We start from the raw sequence: 21,013 nt of genomic DNA, 5'->3' as shown, positions 1-21,013 counted from the left end.
GCCTCTGACAGACTATGAGCTTGGTTTGAGCAATGTCTTGCTAAACGCCAGCACTGAACAGCCTTTCTCATTCCATTCACATCATATGACAATTTGACCTGTCTACCCTACATATACTATGTATAAAGACAGAGAGAGCAGGCAGGGCTGGCAGAGCTGAACAGAGTGAGGAAGTCAGCTCAGAGCTGGCACTAGGGATTCTCCAGCAGATTTAGAGAACTTAACACCAGAGGAGCATAACCCAGGACCATTCAGCTGCAAACAACATAACATATTAGGTGCATTTTAATAATTAAATGACATTTGAAGCTATTAAAACAGAACTCTCTTCCATATATTTTGCATATATTTTAACATTTAAACAGTCTTTCTTTTTTTAAATTTTTTATTAATTTAGTCGTCGCTGGTTTTTGGTTTTTACCGCGGTTTTCTCCCCAATTTGGAAGACACAATTATTATTTTTATCCCGGTTCAACACTGCAACCCCCCGGTGACTCAGGAAACGGTGGCTGAAACACGCGTCCTCCAAAACATGTTTCTGCCAATCCGTCATTTTTTGCACTGCGGATCCACAGCAAAACCACCAGACCTATAGTGCCAGAGGACAACACAGATCTGAATGGCTCCACTGCAGACCCGCAGGCACCCTATCAGCCACAGGGGTCGCTGGTGCGCGATGAACTGTGGATTGCCCTGCCGACCTAAGCCCTCCCTGACATAGTCTGGCTGCAACCTTCAGGCTATAGGGCGCATCCTGCACTCCACGCAGAGCGCCTTTACTGGATGTGCCACTTGGAAGCCCCTTAAACAGTCTTTCAGTTAGCTTTATTAAAATTAATCCTACTATTCATTTGGGTTGTTATATATTAGCTTCCTTTTTATTTATTTGTGCAACTGCATGGCTCAACATTAGTCTACAATAATTTCCATTTAATTCACCCATTCATCAGCTGGGAGCTACACTGGAACCGATTATCACTGTGGAATTTAGCCCCAGGGTTTTAATAATATATATATATATATATATATATATATATATATATATATATATATATTTTTTTTTTTTTCTATGAGAAATAGCTTTGAAGGGGTATTGAATAAACTTCCTGTATCTGCCACGTCTTACCTCATTAATAACCATTTATGTGTTCTGTAAAAGTTCTGATGGTCTGTCATGAAGAGTTTTGTGACTGAGTATGCAACTATTGTGAAACACTGGTATGTGAAAATAAAATACTGACAACTGTAGTGCTATTTTACCAATGGCTAGTACTGTGCTACCATTGCCCCTTGGTACAGAAACAATATATCGCCACTTTATGGTCATTGAAGGTAACGTGGTAAGTGAAAGAGAAGCCATGTTTTTTTAAGTGACTGCTCCAAACATCATAAAATGTAGAACAATAGGCAAAAATGTTAGTGTTCAAGTAAAGATATGAATTACACTTCTACTACTCCCCCTCGGCAACATCATTTTATCTGCACAGTGTTTCTAGCCTGAATGCAGGACTTATTACTGTGAGTTACGGTCACCAACAACAGCATCATATTATGCTTGGATCAACAGTTTGCTCTAGGGAAGCCTGAAACTGTAACAACTCACACTAAGTAACCATTCCCTTTATGGTGGGTTTAAGAAGATAATGGAAACATTTTAATGACCCAAGAGGGCAGACTCTAGTAGTTTTAGATATAAAAAGAAAATGTATTTCAACAAGTAATACAGATTTCAATCTTATTGTGATTAATGATTGGAAGGCATTTGATATTTGGGCAGTAAGGGTAGCCAAAGTGAAATCTTGTTTGCAATGATACCAAAATAAACCCACCAAGAGGACAAAACTGCAGGAATAAATGTTCTCACAATCCTAAAACCTTATCTCACCACCCAATATCTCACACATATATTCATACAATAATACTGGGCGGCTCCATGCTTTCTTGGTGGATGCCACTTAGTCCTTTATGGATGATCCTCCATTTAAGTGTAGTTATACATCCTCCAGACAGAACTGCTTGCTAGTTAGCAAATGGCCGTCCAAACAGGTTAAATGCCCTTACCTTTGAGTTTATTGTGTTCGGAGTCTGCCGGGAAGAGGCAGTCTGGGAATAGCTTAGGGAACGCGAGTCCAGCGTACTTGGGTCTATTCTCCACATAGTTGCGCACTGTCGGCTGCAGTTTCTTCATGAACTCTGGAAGCGGAGTGCCCAGCTGTTCAATGACCTTGTTCCACTGGTCAATGTCTGAGTTTGTCAAAGTTGAGGAAAATTTACCATGCAATAAATATGTAATACCAAGCATGAAGTGAACCTGTGCAAGATGAGCTGTCATACAACTTCTCAATACTGATTTTAATAATGATTTATTGTGTGTACTGTGTGTATGTTAACCTAATGCAATGAAGGAATTCAGCCTCAGAGTATCTGGGAATGACTGTTGATATACTGATATGGTTTGTTAAACCCACATCTCCTTAAAACCCTGTGGAGTTGTGCATCTTCAAATATTCACCCTAAGATTTTTGAATACTTATATAAATATACATATAGAGGTGTGTGTGTGTGTGTGTGTGTGTGTGTGTGTGTGTGTGTGTGTCTATATATATATATATATACAGTGCCTTGCAAAAGTATTCAGACCCCTGATCAATTCTCTCATATTACTGAATTACAAATGGTACATTGAAATTTCGTTTTGTTTGATATTTTATTTTAAAACACTGAAACTCAAAATCAATTATTGTAAGGTGACATTGGTTTTATGTTGGGAAATATTTTTAAGAATAATAAAAAACTGAAATATCTTGCTTGCATAAGTATTCAACCCCTGTGCTGTGGAAGCTCCCAGTTTACACCGATGAAAGAAATTGCCCTAACGAGGACACAATTACCTTACCATTGGCCTCCACCTGTGAACCATTAAAGTTGCTGTCACGTTTTCTGGATAAAAACCCCACTGTTGAAGGATCATTGGTCAGGCTGTGAATCTGAAGGAAAATGAAGACCAAAGAGCATTCTACAGAAGTTAGAGATAAAGTAATACAAATGCATAGATTAGGGAAAGGGTACAAAATAATATCCAAGTGTTTGGATATCCCAGTGAGCACAGCTGGATCAATAATCAGGAAGTGGAAGCTGCATCACACCACCCAGGCACTGCCAAGAAATGGCCGTCCCTCAAAACTCAGCGCTCAAACAAGAAGGAGACTTGTGAGAGAAGCCACAGAGAGGCCAACAATCACTTTGAAGGAGCTACAGAGTTCAGTGGCTGGGAGCGGAGTAATGGTGCACCAGTCAACAATATCAAGAGCTCTGCATAACACTAGCCTGTATGGGAGGGTGGCAAGAAAGAAGCCGTTACTCAAAAAGTACCATCTGAAAGCACGTCTGGAGTTTGCCAGAAAGCATGAGAGTGACCCAAGGTTTTGTGGTCAGATGAGACCAAGATAGAGCTTTTTGGCCAAAACTCAAAGCGCTATGTGTGGCGCAAACCTAACACTGCCCATGCCTCAAGACACACCATCCCTACAGTGAAGTATGGTGGTGGCAGCATCATGCTGTGGGGATGCTTCTCATCAGCAGGGACTGGGCATCTTGTTAAAATTGAAGGAAGAATGGATGGAGCAAAATACAGGGAAATACTGCAAGAGAACCTGCTTCAGTCCGCTAAAAAACTGAAGCTTGGGAGGAAATTCACCTTTCAGCAGGACAATGATCCCAAGCACAAGGCCAAAGCAAGAACAAAGAGGTGAATGTCCTACAGTGGCCCAGTCAAAGTCCTGATCTCAATCCCATTGAGAATCTGTGGCACTATTTGAAAATTGCGGTCCGCAAGCGTCGTCCAACCAACCTGAACAACCTGGAGCAAATCTGCCAAGAAGAATGGGCCAAAATCACTCAGACACTGTGTGCAAAGCTGGTACATACTTACCCCAAAAGACTTAATGCTGTTATTGCAGCGAAAGGTGGCTCTACCAAATATTAATGTGTGGGGGTTGAATACTTATGCAAGCAAGATATTTCAGTTTTTTTATTTTTCTTAAAAATATTTCCCAACATAAAACCAATGTCACCTTACAATAATTGATTTTGAGTTTCAGTGTTTTAAAATAAAATATCAAACAGAACGAAATTTCAATGTACCATTTGTAATTCAGTAATATGAGAGAATTGGTCAGGGGTCTGAATACTTTTGCAAGGCACTGTGTATATATATATATATATATATATATATATATATATATATATATATATATATATATATATATATATATATATATATATATATATACGAGTAAATGCTTGTTACACTACACTGGTAGGTCATTGTGACAAGATTTTATCCGATTCACAGAAGTAAGCTAGTCTGATATTGATGTAACAATTGATGTAACTTTGGAAAAATGCTATATAAAATGGTATAAATTACAGTGCACAGTATGTATCAATTAACAACAGGACTTACAATTTAAGTTAGGTCTCTAGAGTTAGAATATATCACAATTTACAACAAAAACTGCCACATTTGGCTTCCAATCTATTGTTTTGAACAGGATATACAATATTGCCTAGATGTATACATTGGAGAGTGCCTTTACATGACCACAGTTTGACCATGAATAAAAAATAAGCATATCCAGTTTACAATCCTTTCCCAGTCCATGCATGAGGTCTTATGGTAAAATAATCTAAAAATGTAGATGAAAAAATTAGTATTTTATTGGCTACAATTTATGAAACTGAACAAAGCCAGTCAAAACGATGGCAGAGTAAAGCTTTTTCAATCCATGGAACAAACAGATGAACTAGTTCAGATCAACATGTCACTGACAAAAATCAATGACGAGATAAAAAGGTAAAAAGAAAAGAAAAAATTTGAATAGAAAAAAAGGGTTGTTAAAAGACTGAAAGCCAACTAAAAGCTAGTCGTGGAAGCAGAGCAAAAGTGCGCTTACATGAATTAGCAGGCTCTCATTTCAGAAGCTCCAGTTTCAGGATTGTGATGATTTGGAATGGAAATGTCTCAATTGAGGCTTTTGTTAATAACCTTTGTGTGTTTTTCATCCAAGTCTAACACCTTACGGTGACATTGGGATTAAGCGAAAATCCTTTTTAGCAGAAAAGACTTAACCTGCTAAAGCTTTTACATGAACAGATCAAAAATAACATTACACATATGAAACAATCCCTATACAACACCCCCGAATCCAGACTGCCACTCCACTAATAAAGAGAGGTGGCAGTCTAGCTCTAAGAGTGGATTCGATTTTCTAGTTCAATATTTAAGTTTCAAAATGTAAGAATTTAAATACAATATTACATATATGGCACTTCTATGTGGTGCATATGAATTGGGTTATTTAGTTTGGGTGGTCAGGATCATCAGATATACATTGCAAGTGGTAAAAAAAGGTAGGCCACATACCAAAAGAAATGGGAAGCACATGTATTAGAAGGGTGCAGTTAATGGAGAATATAATGGTATTTCAGTGTGGTGCAGCACTTATGAGGATGGGAGCAGAAAATCCAGTTTAATGCAGGTCATTTTTCTGTATCACTGCATTGGAACTGCAGGGAACATGCTGTCAAGCGTTAATAAAATGAAGGTATTTTTTTCTTTTCCTGTCTTTTTGTTGTTGTACAGAAGCTAGGTGCCGAGAGACCTCAGTTTAATATACCAGCTGAGCCACTGTAGGACCTTTGGGCAAGTCACCCTAATATCTGATGTTATGCCTGACTTCCCCCTAGCCTAACAGCAACATTTGCTATACACTGGAACCTGCTGTACGAAAATGAGAGAAGGCAACTCTGCAGATCACATCCTGCATATCCTCAGGGATTTTATTGTGTCAGAAATCTTTTTATTATTATTATTATTATTATTATTATTATTATTATTATTATTATTAATAATAATAATAATTATTATTATTCCTGACCAGGTGCATTGCTGAAGCTTAATTAGTCCATGGCAATACAAATTCAGGACTCATCTGAAACGGTAATTTTATTTTAGAATCTAATTTGGATCTGTCATTCAGCCTGCAGTCTACCTTGTTCTTAATAATTTAAAATATATACAGTTTTAGTTCATTATCTTAAGGTATTTCATCCCCTGAAGTTTTCATTTGCCTTCAAGGAAATATTTGAAATTCCACAAGACTCCTGCTTGAGAAAGGTGGTGCAGGGCAATCATTAGCTTCTTCATTAGATGTGCCTGCTAAGCCTGCTAAGATCTATTTGTAACACCTAATTCCTTTGGGTTAAAAATGCAAATCAAGGTTATTTGCCTTACTTACTGAAGCTCTCCATTATTGAATTGCAGCTAGTCCACAAAATCTATTCCACGGAAGACGGACATGGGTAGCTACTGCAAAGGGCCTTGTATTTATGTACACTGCTAAGAAAGATACCCTTCTTTCTTCATGGGTTATTTATAACTTGGATGTCAGTTTAATTGTTGCACTGTATGTTAAATGTGCTGTAAAAAAAAATAACAGTCTTCTATGATGATTCAGTATAGCTACTGTATGTTGTGTGCAAGGTCCTTGTTTCTGTGCTCTTACAATGGTGTTGCAAACTCATCAAATAACTTAGGGGGCAATTTGATCAACCTATATCCTGCAGGGATACGCCACAGTTGTATTTTATTAGAACATTTTACAACACTGAGGAATCACCCTGGATTGCATCAAGGATCTATCTGTGGTTATCTCAGGACTACGTCTAAAATTAGGTGGTTGATGGAATCCAGGGTCATTCTCCAGTGCTGTAAAATTCTCAATAAAATGTGCTTGTCCTGACAGAATATAGGGTGATACAATTCCCCCTTAGCAATATTAGCTATAATTAACTATAGTATACATCAGATTTACATGAGGCTATTTAAAATAACATTAAACCAGTATAAAATGTTGGGATCAAAGGCTGCAAAGAAGGATACGATCAGTGCCAGGGAACAACACAGTACCTCTAATCATTTCACCAAAGATGCACCCCACTGACCACATATCAACTGAAACCAAAATAAAATAAAAGGTAAAGGGCATGCAAATCAGAGAAAAAAAAATAAGAATATAACATGTAAAAGGTCTGTGCAGAAACATTTGTCTTAAACATTCACTTTTTCCCCCCAGAAATGCATTCAAATGTAACCTTTCTATAACCACCTTGTTATCAGTAAATGTGATATTACTGGCATTTACCATTTCTATTTACAAGAAAAGATTATAATATATACTTACTACATTTACTCTGTCAGACTATAATCATTTAACAATACATTACACAACTGTAGATATCATGTAGGGAATGAGACACACTGGGTCCCCTTTGAATAGGCCTGTCTGCAGCAGCTAATATGTGGAATACCACATATGGGCATCACATCCTGCCATACGTTGTGTAATTTAGTCTTCTTTTCTTTTGGTGGTGATAGTCCTAGTAGAACTCTAAGAACAGGGTCATAAATGTACCAAATTCATTATCAATGTCATGGTATACATGTAGCATAAACAAAACAAGTTTCTTATGATATCATCGTGCTTTGATGATGCTATCATGACAAGGCATTTGTAAGATCAAATATTAGAAAGGGATGGGTAAATCTACTTAACATGTATATTTCAAATTTATTTTTAACTTTTGTATTATTCATTTATATAATGTCTTAATTTAGGACAGTCATAATTTTAATTTAGTCTTGACTTTAGGCAATATTCATAATTATCATTAATGTAAAAAATGCATATTTGTAGGCTACTGTATTGTGGCTTTAAATACATTAAAAAAAAATTTAGTCTGCTGTATATTGTGTCCTGCAATTGAATGCACATTTTCTCATCTTTCCCAGGCATCTAAACCTTTTAAATACAGCACATCAAAGCATGCATTTAATCAGTAGGACTTTAACTTCATATTTTGGAATGCAGCTGCTTTGACGTGACAAACTAATTACATTGCCTTACGAAAGTTTACACAAATACTCACTTGTTACCTCTTTAGAAAAAAGACAAAAATTATAATTCTGATAAAACTAACAATAATCACTATCTCTGATTCTTCTTTAGCCCCAAATATCTTTGGGGCTTTAATTACATTGAATACTTTACTGCATGTCTAAATTAAGACAGACATAACCTACCAAAACTCTCTATATAGAATTATATAAATACATACATATAGCTTTAAATATGTCTTATACATATTAAATAATGTAACATGGCTATTGCTGATAGAACTGTTTATACAGTAACAGCTACAGTATTAAAACTGCATATATAAATCTACTGACAAAAGACACACATGGTTTGTTGTAGCTGTCAGGTACTTTTTTAAAATTAGAAACCAAAAAACATCTAATAAATCTAAGGACAACAACAAATGATTTGAGAAAATATCAAATAATGAAGCCAACACAATCTCCAGATTTACAGCGATGTTTTACAAACTAAAGGGATGCTCTGTGGCTCTATATGAAGCCTTTTAACTTGGTTTGTAGCTGCCCTCTGCTGCTGAAAGCTCTTGAGCTATCAGCAGGCATTACTGGTTAATTACACAATAATATTCCAACTGCAGAGTCGCATTATCCAGTCAAATCAAGCATATGAAATCAAATCCTGTGTGCAAATAATGAATTACATTTACCACCTGAGGTATTAGAAATAAGCAGATACATGACATGCACATCATTAAAAAAATCAAAATGTTCAGTTCTCTTATGTACAGAGGTTAAAATAGTATGCACATAATCCTATTAGAATTGCAGTTAGTGAGTTCAAGTATTTAACTTGCTGCTTAAACCATAGTAAGTTAAAGTACAACTCAATTAAATGCTGTATGCTGTGTAAAGCTCTGGTCCTCTTGTTCTCAAGAGGTTAATGGGCCTCTTTTTTTTTTTAGGCCTTTAATAAAGATACGCATCATGTGTGCACTGTGATATCTCTAGAGACATGGTTCTTTTGAACAGTGTTGGGGTTTTTCTTTTAACCAGAAGGTACATAATGTGATTAATCTAACAGTCTGTCAATCACAGCTGTCACAAGAAAGAAATCTTCCTTCATCTCTGTAATGACAGCTGCTCTCATTATTCTTTCCTTCCGCGTATTGTTTTTACATTCCTGCCGTAGCCACAGACTACAGTGTTAATAAAATAAACTGTATCCCAGTTCAAAAGGCAGAACATGCTTTCATACCACTTCAGATAGGGAACGTCAGAATCCCCAGGGGACAATGCAGGGTATTCATTTACTTTTACAGTCATTTGCACGTGTTCTTCTCTGATGTTGAATTATATAAATGCTAGGATCCTAAAAACATCATCATGTGCAATGACAAACTCTGTCATTCTTAAAATATTAGTTAGTTACATGGTTTTACATTCTTTATTTCTTTTTCTTTTTAATCAACTGTTTAAATAAACAACATGCAATATAAACAAACTTGGTCAACAACCTAATAAATAATGATGAATGCAGGACAGAAACAAGTTAATAGTTTGTTAGCCAAAAACACACAATTACGTGACTATGAATATAATAAATAACAAACATATACTGCAGTACATAGCAAAGGGTTAGTATTAATGGAATGGTTATGGAACTCTAATATTTGTGGTCAGGATGATTCAAAAGTGTTTTACTATACAGAGGTACCTGACAGGTATATACAGGCTGATGCACAGTACACATTTATCTTTGATGGACCACAAAAAAATATGGGAACAAAATGTGGAGTCCACTCAATATGAAGTTGTGACATATGTGATTTCCCTGGTAACCCTAATGCCATAGTAGGTTCCTCGATGTTAGAATCTTTTATATTGAAAAATATCCATCTCAGCAGTACTGTATCAAGCCTCCACATCATTACAGTTATTCCATCTGGGCAGTAATGACCTTCAAATTGTTTCCACTATACATTAATGGAATGCGGCCGAACTGTTTTTTTCCACAAATTATATTCCCCAAGGTTATACCTGGTGCGGGCTGGATTGATCAAAGAAACAATCTATATTCCAGTTGCAATCTGTAATTATGAAAACTTTTTTTTTTTATGTTAATGTATAATTGTATTACTTTTGGCAAACAATATGAAATGCTAAACTGAAATCGCAGGCCCTTTTATAACTGTTACGTTTTGAAATGTGTAATACTATAATTATTAACTAATTGTTGAAATGATTGTTAAGTAAAAAAAAAAATGGCTCTGATTGTTCTTATTGTGATTTCGTTGACAAATCAACAGTTTTCTGTGGATTCGTTGTACAAACTGTGGATTTGTTAATCAACAATATATCAGCCCTGCCCTCCCCTCTTCACAGCCACATAGCCACTTTTAGTTTGAAGATTTGTAGAATTATCAATCAAAATATCAAAAGGATCAACAGGTGATGTCACAGAATTTTTTTTATAAATGCTTAACGTTTTTTGATGGTACCTAATCCTGAATTTCCAATGCATACAAATAAGGTATAAAGTAATGTAAGGGTAAAAACAGATGACAAAAATACCAAGTGTTCACATAGTGTGCAGTTACTATTTGTTGATCAAATGTTTGCCCATTCTTCCCCATGCATTACTTTGATGTGTAGATCGTTTCATGGTCAGCCATATTCAGGAATTGTAACTGTATCGGGGGAAAAAATTTTTTTAGCCTTTACTTTTTTATTTTTAACATGAAGGACACCACACCAGATTTAGCTGCTATATGCAGCACAAGGATACAGTCCCTTCCTGGAAAGAGGATTTTGTGCCGAACCATTTCTCCCATAATGCACCCAACAGACCATATATCAACTGTAGGTACAGAAACAGGTAAAGTTGCAAGGAAAAAATGAGAGGTTAGAGTAAACACATACTGCTGACAAGGAGAACGAGAAGAATGGTTGGGAAACAGCAGTTGTTATAAAAGAGAAATAGTATTAGTAGAAACAGAAAAATACACAGATAATCACTATCCCACCAAGGCAATAAGTAACAAATAATGCCTTAAGGGCAATGCTATGAGATGGAAAGCCCATACTGTTGCTGACGCCAAGGTCACATGTCAACTTTGTCAAGTGTAATAATGTTCCCATAGGTTCACCTACAAGCTACAAAGGTCAGTGTCTGCCATCATTTACAGTAAGGAACAGTAAATAGTTAGTTTGTTACAGGTCAGCATTCTGCAATCCCTCATTCCAACAGAGCTATTGACATAAAATAATAACCCATCATGTGATCAAATCGGAGCAATTTAAAGGAAACATAGTACAGCCTGTTCCACATCACTTGACCAAAATGCATATGTCATATTATGCTGAATAGACTAAAGAAGTGCTATTTGATAAACGTATAGCCTTGTCTACAGGGTATATAGCAATATGCAAATGTAATAAATGATTCACATATAAGGTTAGTTTACAATGTTTAACTTGGATACTGCATATTTTTATCCAAACTAGTACACATAATTCAAATGAAGTCCTACCATTTTCTTTGTATCCCATTCCCAGAATGACTTCAGGTGCCCTGTAGTAGCGAGTCACCACATATGGAGTCATCATGAAGCTTGTGCCTGCAGTTCTTGCCAGTCCAAAGTCAAGGATTTTAAGCGTACAATCTGACTTCACCACAATATTGCTTGGTTTCAGGTCCTTTATAGATATTAGAAACACAATTCACATTTAGCTCTATTAGAACCAGGGCATTTATTGACATAGATATTGTTTAGGTTTTAGAACTGAAGATCCAAAGTAAGGTTGCGCATATGTGTTTAATCTGTGAAGTGAATAAGCAATGGGCTAAAATGGTTCTCGAGCACAAATCTCTGACTGTGTAAATACAGTCGTATTAAAAAGAAACTTGTAATAATAACAGTAATGACCAAGCATAAGTATTAATTAAACCTTTACAGAAGGGACTTATTGAATATACTGTATTTGCAAATAAGAGCCCACAATACTGCAGCATAGGTATTCAACCTGGCATTGGGCTTCCTCATCATTAGATTGAACAGAACTGAGAGGGCATTCCAACACTCATGAAAAATATGTACTTTCGGATGTGCAAAGGTTGCTTATTTGCCTAAATACTAATGTGATTTGTAATTTCAAGCAGGGCAGTTAGGGACTTTCACTTTTTCTTCACATGTTAAAACGCTTACATACAAGATACATACTTTCAGGGTGTATTTTTCTTTTTAGTATTAGCATAGATAAACCATGTCATTAAAAAATACATGCATACAGTGCTGTTTAAAAATAAATATTTGGCTGTCAAGCAGTGTAGTAAATTTGGTTACCTTCAGGTAAGCAGTAAAAATAGAGCAGTAATAGTGACTAACACGTTGTCAGGTAACAAATAAGGAACATTTACAAAAGTACAATACTGAAGAAAGCTGTATACACTCTTGCCTAAAATGATCCTGGTTTCTGACCCTACAAATACTAAATCATAAAGACATTGTACTGTACATGTTCCACTCATATTAATGGCACATGTGTAATGTTATTTAAATGCTTGGTTGGAGCAATGTCACAATTTTGTTATCAGCATCGGGCACCAGACATCTTTCTTTACATAAGTTAAACTGGGTAATGTGGGTTTTTTCTCAGACACACTCACCCTGTGGATAATGCCTGCTGAGTGAAGGTGTTTGATGCCACACAGCATCTGGTAGAGTAAGTAGGACATCCTCTCATGGTCAAGCTCCATCTGAATCACTTGACAAAGGTTGGCATCCATCAGCTCCATTACTAGGTAACTGTAATAAACCACGACACAAACAGATATATTTTACTGTTTTATACCTTTGCAGGGTTGCTAAGCAACTTGTTTCACCACATTTATAGAATCTACGAGGTACAATTGTAAAGAAAAAACGTATTCTGAGAATTTGTGATAGAAAAGCTCTATTTGAATTTGAAACTGATATATAAATAATCTATTTTGAAGCAAGGTCTGGTACAGCTTAATACTAAATGTCTACTATCACGTCAGCTGCATTTTTATCACAGACATATTGATTTGCACTTGATTAAATTCATGCCTGTAAGGACTGAATTAAACCCAGGTCAAATACAACTCAATAACGCTGGAATAAAAGGGCAAAAGACACAAAAGCAATCACTAAATAAAAAAAAAACCACCATCAAATAATACCAGACAAAATATTTTGGTACATTTTCAGAGAACAAATATATAAAAAATTCATTTCATTTTTAAGTACAGCTTGGCAGCTACAGTGCATTAGGTTAGGGTGTTATCATGTAAAATAGTAAAGAAAACCCTGTTCCAATTCAAAATGTGATGTAATGAATCAGCAATGATTGCAATTTTAAACCACGAAAGAGAATCCCCTGTATGAATTAATTGTACTGTCCACTATTAAAGGTAAATGCGGTATACAGCAGTCATTTTCTACTACAGAATATTAAACTAGGAAGCACCCATGCTTAATACCCTAATGGCCTCATGGATCTATTTCCTCAGTTTAAGTGGTTCTCAGCTCCTTCAGTTATACAGAAAATTGTTAAATCAATGTGTTCACATATAACTTTAACTGACACATTTAACATGCATTTATACTGATAAATAACATTCTTTATAAACTGCTATTTTCTCATTTTTCACGATATTTCTATTTTAATGGAGTGATAAGAAAAAAACAAATAAGCAAGTATAATCTTATCTTATCAAAGAACTGATTTTTAATTTGTTCACGATTATACAAGTAAAATCAACATAGTTTTAATAAGGAAAAGTGCAAATTATATTATTTTTTAGTTGATAAAAAATTACAAACTTATAATTGCCAGGCATATACTGTTACCTTAAGACCAAAAAATCTGAGCATTGCAACATCTAATCTGATCTGAGCATTGCAACATCTAAAAGGACAATAAATAAAGTGTTATATTAAATACTGTGAAAGCCCCCCCACCCAAAAAATAAATAAATAAATAAAAACCCAGTTTATCCTGCGCCAACACAACTCTTTCCTGGCTTCCAATTTCAATATTGTTGGTCTGCTATCTAATCATATGTTTGGCAGGGTTCCCAGCAATTTAAAATCACTCTTTTAAGAGAACACATCAAAATACAGTTTCAGAACTTCTTAACATTCCACTCTGTCAGTGTTCAAACAACATCATCCCTATACTGTCAATGTAGTTTTTCCCAGGAAAGTTCTACCTGCGTAGATTAATTTTTCAGCAGCTTTAGCATTTTAAAACCAAAATGTTTTTTATCCTTGTTTTTTTTTATATCGTGCAATATCTTTTACTTACACATCCTGGAACTCTTCTAAAGATTTCTGTGATGTAAAAACATTTAATAAGCTGATTATCTGAAAGAGAAAAAAAGCAAACAAATTCTTGGTCAGGTAAAATTGATCTTCATATCCTATAAAGCTACACAGAACTACAAAACTGCTAACATGATTGCAAATGCATAAAATGTTTTTGCAGACATATAGAATCTTCCATTTAAACATGTTTTGAGTCCCATAGATTTCTGAAAAGCAATGCCAGCTGGTATTAATTTCAGTGCAACAATTTGAAACATGTAACAAGAAAATGATTCAAACCAAAAACTTGCACTGGGATGCATTAAAAGAACAAAACACAGTAATCATTCCTTGCTGTTCTAGGATTTAACACCAGAAAGCATCAAGTTTCTCTGTTTCTTGTATAATGGACTATTTTCCACATTTTTTAAAGGTGGTATAAACTAAAGCAATGGAATGTAACATGCTAAGACATGTTAAAATAAAAGCAAAGAATACTAGCAAACAGAAACACATGCTTGTGAAATGGATATGAATGGAGCCTGAAGCTCTTGGTTAGAGATGACCCCTTCAAGGACACTGCTCAATTAAATGTTGTCACTGCAGGATGAAAAAGCACTTCAATTAGTTCAGCATCTTTTCTCAAAAAGGATTACTTTTACGAATGTTAACAAGCCAACAGGCTGTGTAAATTAGCATTTGTTTTTTTTTTCAGTTCTAGATTTTGCAGCATATAATTAAATAAATAGCTTTATGTAAGCTATTGGTTTTCTTTGATGGGAAGTGAATGATGTATAGGTTTGCTCACGGTAAGAATGCAGCAAACACATTATACATTTCCCCTCACAATCTTTCTTCGAGGGTATCTCATGACTGTTGACATTCATTTCATATACCTTTCAGAGCTACTGGAATACATGTAGATTGTTAAATTCCCCAGATATAGTATTAATCACCCTTGATGAGTAAGCACATTTCTGCTTTACTGTACATGTATTCATTAGAATGTGTGCATCACTGAACAAAACATTAAAGGGAATGAAGGGCAGAAGCTGTAAATCACTCTGCTATTATACAGTACAGCAATTCAGTTCTTAAGGTACTCTGATGTCACATAACAAACTCAGATGATTCCAGGCGTTCTTTTTGGCAAACTATCAAGTGATTTGTACAAATTAACCATTTTGTGTTGTTCAAAAAAGAATAAAACAGAAGATATAACATGTCTAAATGTTTTACCAAGTTTCATTTTAGTACAGAAATACTTACATTTTTATGGTTGACACATTTCATGAGCACAAGTTCCCTGTATGCCCGTTTGGCGTGGGTTTGGTTCTGAAACGGTCTACTAAGCTTTTTAATGGCCACATTTCTATCAAGGACAGCATCATATCCAGCACTGCCAAAGAGAAAGGAAAAGACAAGCAAATGTTGATTTAGATTATGTTCTATTCTGTTCTTACAAATATCTACACATACTGTATGAATTATTTATGAAACATAATTGCATTATTTATGAAATGGGAGTTTTTGTGAACAAAACCAAAACATAATCAAAGGGGAATGACACCTCAGCTTGAATGGTTTATAAACATGAAATAAAATTGACTATTGAGATCTGTATGATTGATATCCAGATGTTAAAACATTGTGGCAGTGAAACAGGTAATGTTCACTGGACAACACCTATAATGGAATTTTACTAAGTTAGATTAAACTAAACATGTGAAAATGCAAGCTGAAACGCTTTATGGGATAATTAGCCATTGTAGCTACAGCAGCAAGATTGCAAGATTGCACCCCTCACAGACATGCTCAATAATGACACAAGGAAGCAATTCCACATCCAAGAGTGCTAAGAGTTCAAAGGCTTTCCACAAAATAAGTAAAATATAAACAGTTCATCCCAGCAGTTTTTCATCCTATAAAGAAAAATTAGTTTTACATCCTATAAAGAAAAATGCTCTCTCCCTTGCAGTACATTTTGGTGATTATATGGTCAGTGACCGCTGTGGCAGGCCGGGTGCCTGCAGGCCGATGCTGTAAGTTCTGGATATGGCTGCATGGCAGGCTTGCATAGTAAAAAAAAAAGCAGACAGCTGATGGCACTCGTTTCAGAGGACACAAGTGTTCGTCTTCGTCTCTTCAGAGTTAGCTTGGGGGTTGCCAGGTTGAATAATAACTGGATATTCCAAAAATTGGGAGAAAATTGGAAAATGAATACAAATAATTGTTAAAAATAATAAAATAAATATGTTCTAAATTGTTCTTTTCTAACTTTATTAAAAAATGAAACATAAAAAATGATACTAACAAAGAGACCTTCAGTTTTCTAATTCTATGCTAAGTATTGCCAAGCTGTTAAGGAGGGGCCATCTTACTATTAGTGATGCCCACTGGGGGGTACTATTTCTGTGGGCATGTACTGTGCATATTCACATCCTCAAACAAGAACTGAGAAGAGCCAGCATGGGCACGCCTGTGTCCCAGCACATGGATAGTGTATGAACAGTGTATTACAGTACATATCTGTCACTGTCACATAAATAGAGTCATATTTATCTGTTTACATATACCGTATTGCACCAATTAATACCATTGTTTTTACCACTGCATTCATTTGATGTACTGCACATTGTTTAAGTTACATGTACACTTTCTACTGAAGAAAATCTCTTTCATTTCTGTCCCATTCTGCTTTTCATTTAAAAAAAAAAAAAAAAAAAATACTATAATACTCTGGAGAGAATTCAATAGAAAGTAAATTGATCTTCTGTGGTTTGTCACACTTGAGAATTATTGTATTTCTTGTTCTTATTGTATGACTTATATTGTAACACTTGAATGTATTTGTATTTGCTTGCGATTGTAAGTCGCCCTGGATAAGGGCGTCTGCTAAGAAATAAATAATAATAATAATAATAATAAATTGATCTTCAATCCAGTTCCTATTTTTCCCCAAACAGAACAATACCACAACAGTCTCCATGCAAAAGCTAATTGATGACAAGAAGATGGAATTTTCCTTTCATTCATTTGTTGGACAATGTGTCCATTGGATGCACAATCACATCCAAAGGCTAATATCTTTCTGGGAAAGTACAGTATTAATCGGAACTATGGCACTTCTAAGAAGGTAGTTATGTTCCCATAATTACATTATTTTGATGTTGAAAATACACTTTGTCTTCTGCACTCAATATTTTATTTATACCAGTGTAGTGGATAAAACTATGACGCATATTATAAATTTCTCATTAGCACTAGAATTATTATCTCTGATCCCCCGTTTCTTCTGTTAAAGATATTGTCTTGTATTGTATGCTTCCATTTAGAATATGCAGCTGTCTTAAAGGCAAATGAAAATGAAAAGTAGCTGCTACTTCCTGGTTTCTAATCCCTTCATGTATTGTAGTTCAAACTCGCAACGCTATCAGGATACTGCACTCTGTATAGCACTGTATTCAAAATATCCTAAATTAAATAACAAAAGAATCTCAGCACTACAGGAACGGGACCAGTAATGATATTAGCAAAGCGGCTAATAACTGCTGGGTACAGTATATGGATTTTAAAACATTGGTAAGCACTCCTTCAGATACCGTCTGAACAGGTACGGCTATTTTACAGCATATGCCTATATACACAAAATTAATATTTCAGATGAATATTTCTGTATTCCAATTGCATTGACAGGCAGGACAATCCTAGCAAACATCAACAATATTCAAAGCAGAGATCGGACCTGGAAGGTAACCCCTCCATGCATGTCAATCACCAATACAATTGCAGTTACCACTAATAACCAAGAATTAAACCTCTTTATGCAGTCTGAGCCCCACTTTCAGGTTTATGTCCTCCTCCCCAGCCTCCAACTTCATGTCAGGGTGATGGATCGACTGAGCAGCGACTGAGAAATATCTGTCTGCAATAACATATCTGCAATAACAAATTTCTTTAATGCTACAGGTGTCCTGACGGAATAGTAAAGACCAGATTGTCACACCATAGAAAAAACGACATGTAAACCCACTTTGTCTTCTGGCTGCACAAACCCTGTATAAAAGACACTTCCATGTGGACCAGGTTTGAACATACATTTGAAGAAGTACACTAGGTCTGCTAGGCTTTAGAAACCAGGATCTACCAATATGACTACACCATCCACCAACCCATCCAAATTTTCCTCAATGATTTTCCTTTTTGTTTTCAAACATAAAGCTATGATGTAGTTTTGCAGGTGTGTGTGAACAAGTACAAGAAGAAATTCCAACTGCACTTAAAATGTAATTACAGTGATATTAACAAGCTGTAACACACTTCAATTTATACTGCCACAGTATACATGTGTTATTGAGGCTTGCAAGTACTCAATTGTTGTACTAAAAACTGATTGTGGCTGCCAGGGATTTATCACCTTTTTCCCCTTCTGGCTGTTCTTCAATTGGCAAAGCCCTTGAATTGTAAAACACAGGGTCACGGAGCTCAGGCTACTAAGGCTGTTTGTGTTGCTGGTCAGATTTAAAAAATGCTGTAACAGATGAGGCTTAATGATGCGCTGCTTAACATGACAGAGATCTGTCCTGTAGTGGTGATTTGCCAATATGACCTGGATATAAGAGAACCCTGGTTTCAGCTACACTGTGTGAATGTAGGTTGCTGTCTGTGTGCTAGCGGTGTTACATTTTACCATGTACAAGCATCAGTTTAGTTTACTACTACTAATAAACACTTTCACTAAATGTTTAAGAAATGTACAAAGTTCATTCAGTATGCTATTCATTTGCTGTTAATTGAACAGTTTATTTTAGTTTTCCGTATTGTTCTCCTAAATGGGCAGTACTGTTTTAGCACAATTTTTAAATGTGGTTTTATTTTTTCATTGCATGAATTGGTCCCTAATGTCTTGGTGCAGTTGACACATTTTAGGCATCAAACAGTGTAAACATTAAAGTTTAGTTAACTGATGTTAGCTTTCAGATATGTGTAAGTGTGCACTGCACTGAAAACTGATGGACAAAAACAACAAATTATGGGTGATGGATTCAGAGCAATAGATTTCTTAAACCCTTTTTGACCTTCTTTGTCAGAGGCTCATTGAATCTAAAATTACATGTACACAAAACAGCCATAAAAAGGTCAGGTGTATGAAGATGTTGCATTAAAAAGTTAGTCAAGATACAATTGAGAATTAACCCCACTATTTCATAAACCTAGATTAAAAATGGGTCTACATTTTCCCCAATTCTATGTGGCTAAACGGTCTGTTTTGTATTTCACATTCAACTTTTTATCCATACAGTTTGGTCCTTCAAGTCAAGTGAGAGGGCATTGATCTACAGTCAATTCTTGTTAATACGAGCCCGCTCCTTCTCCACCCTCGCTCCGCAGTGGTGGAATGACCTTCCTACAGATGTCAGGACTGCCCAGTCCCTGACCACATTCCAGCGCCTCCTTAAGACTCACCTCTTCAGACAGCACCTGTAGAACTCCTCAGTTTTTCCCCTGGGACACTTTATCACGCTTCCTTAAATGCGCTTTACTTGCTCTTATCTGCACCCTATTTTACTGCATTTAATCCTGTACTTCAGAGTACTGTAATCTGCCAAGTGTTTAATCTGTAGTATTTTGTATGTAATCATATCCTGATGTAACTATCACTGACACTGTTATCTGCTCCGTTATTGAATCGTATTTTGTCATATACTTCTACTTGCTTGAACCAAAGTCATTGTATTTATCTTGCTCTTAATTGTATTATTACTTGTACTGTGATACTTGAAATGTATTTGCTTACGATTGTAAGTCGCCCTGGATAAGGGCGTCTGCTAAGAAATAAATAATAATAATAATAATACGAATTTGAAGGGACCAACAAAAAAATGTGTCTTATCAGTAATTCATATTATCAGGAATCTAAAGCCAAATGCATACTTTGCATACTTTTTATTGAAGTTACAGTAACACTGAAATTTCAATAACAGAACAATGAAAAGTATTATATATTTAAAAGTATTGTGTGTTTTATTGAAAATACGTCTGTCAGTGAACTTTTAAAAAGTATACATTGCAAATGAACTGCACTTGAAACCTGCATGTCCCATTCTGATCACAGGCATTTTTAAACCACAAAAGCAAGGCGTGCTCGCTCATCTTCAGGTATTAAGCAAATCAGAAACAATGGCTTGGTTTACATGCACTTGAAAAACGACTCAACAGTCATAATTATGTGACGTCACACAAATACATCGTGAAACAGCAAAAGGATGTCCTTTTGGCAGTGCGACTTCAACTGCTTTCTCACGATAGAAATAGCTGTAAAAACCCATGTAAACCAGAGCAGGAATCGTGCTTGTGGTTCATGAGGTTTCAGCAGTCAAGATCCTGTTTTTCTGGCTTAATATCACTTCCTCTCCAGCAGAAAGGCCGTACAAAACACAGACACCCCCCCAACACACACACTGTACATTTATGGACTACTTCAACACTAGCCACGGTTATACTCATACCTGCCGACGGCAGTCATTATCATGGTCCATTTTAAACATCATCAATATTAAAATGAAAGACAAACCAGCAGATACAACTCAAAGTTTTATTCAAGCACATCGTGCTTGAATAGTGTTAATGAAATGTAACTTTTAGATGTTCCACAAACACACAGACACAAATATAAATTCTAATTAGTAAAACTTATAGAAATTATATTTTATATAATTGTGTGTGTGCGTGTGTGTGTGTGTGT

The 21,013-nt window shown here is 35.7% G+C and overlaps 1 protein-coding gene across 7 annotated transcripts in view; it reads right to left on the bottom strand.

Moving 5' to 3' along the window:
* LOC117409061 (mitogen-activated protein kinase 10) overlaps positions 1-21,013 on the bottom strand; it is a 94,246-nt gene that overhangs the window by 14,307 nt on the left and 58,926 nt on the right. For 6 of the 7 annotated variants that reach the window (XM_059019112.1, XM_059019266.1, XM_059019206.1 and 3 more), the window contains 6 exons: positions 15,538-15,667; positions 14,270-14,328; positions 12,606-12,744; positions 11,470-11,635; positions 10,725-10,796; positions 2,062-2,244 (listed from right to left, as the gene is read on the bottom strand). In XM_059019112.1, coding sequence (XP_058875095.1) covers positions 2,062-2,244; positions 10,725-10,796; positions 11,470-11,635; positions 12,606-12,744; positions 14,270-14,328; positions 15,538-15,667 — 749 coding nt within the window. Of the gene's footprint in view, positions 1-2,061; positions 2,245-9,233; positions 10,627-10,724; positions 10,797-11,469; positions 11,636-12,605; positions 12,745-14,269; positions 14,329-15,537; positions 15,668-21,013 lie in introns of those variants that run through there. The other variant, XM_059019319.1, reaches the window with a different exon arrangement.

Source organism: Acipenser ruthenus, chromosome 1 (genome assembly GCF_902713425.1).
Source record: "Acipenser ruthenus chromosome 1, fAciRut3.2 maternal haplotype, whole genome shotgun sequence".
NCBI lineage: Eukaryota > Metazoa > Chordata > Actinopteri > Acipenseriformes > Acipenseridae > Acipenser > Acipenser ruthenus.
The sequence above is the reverse complement of the archived record's forward strand: the minus strand, read 5'-3'. Positions and strand labels throughout refer to the sequence as shown.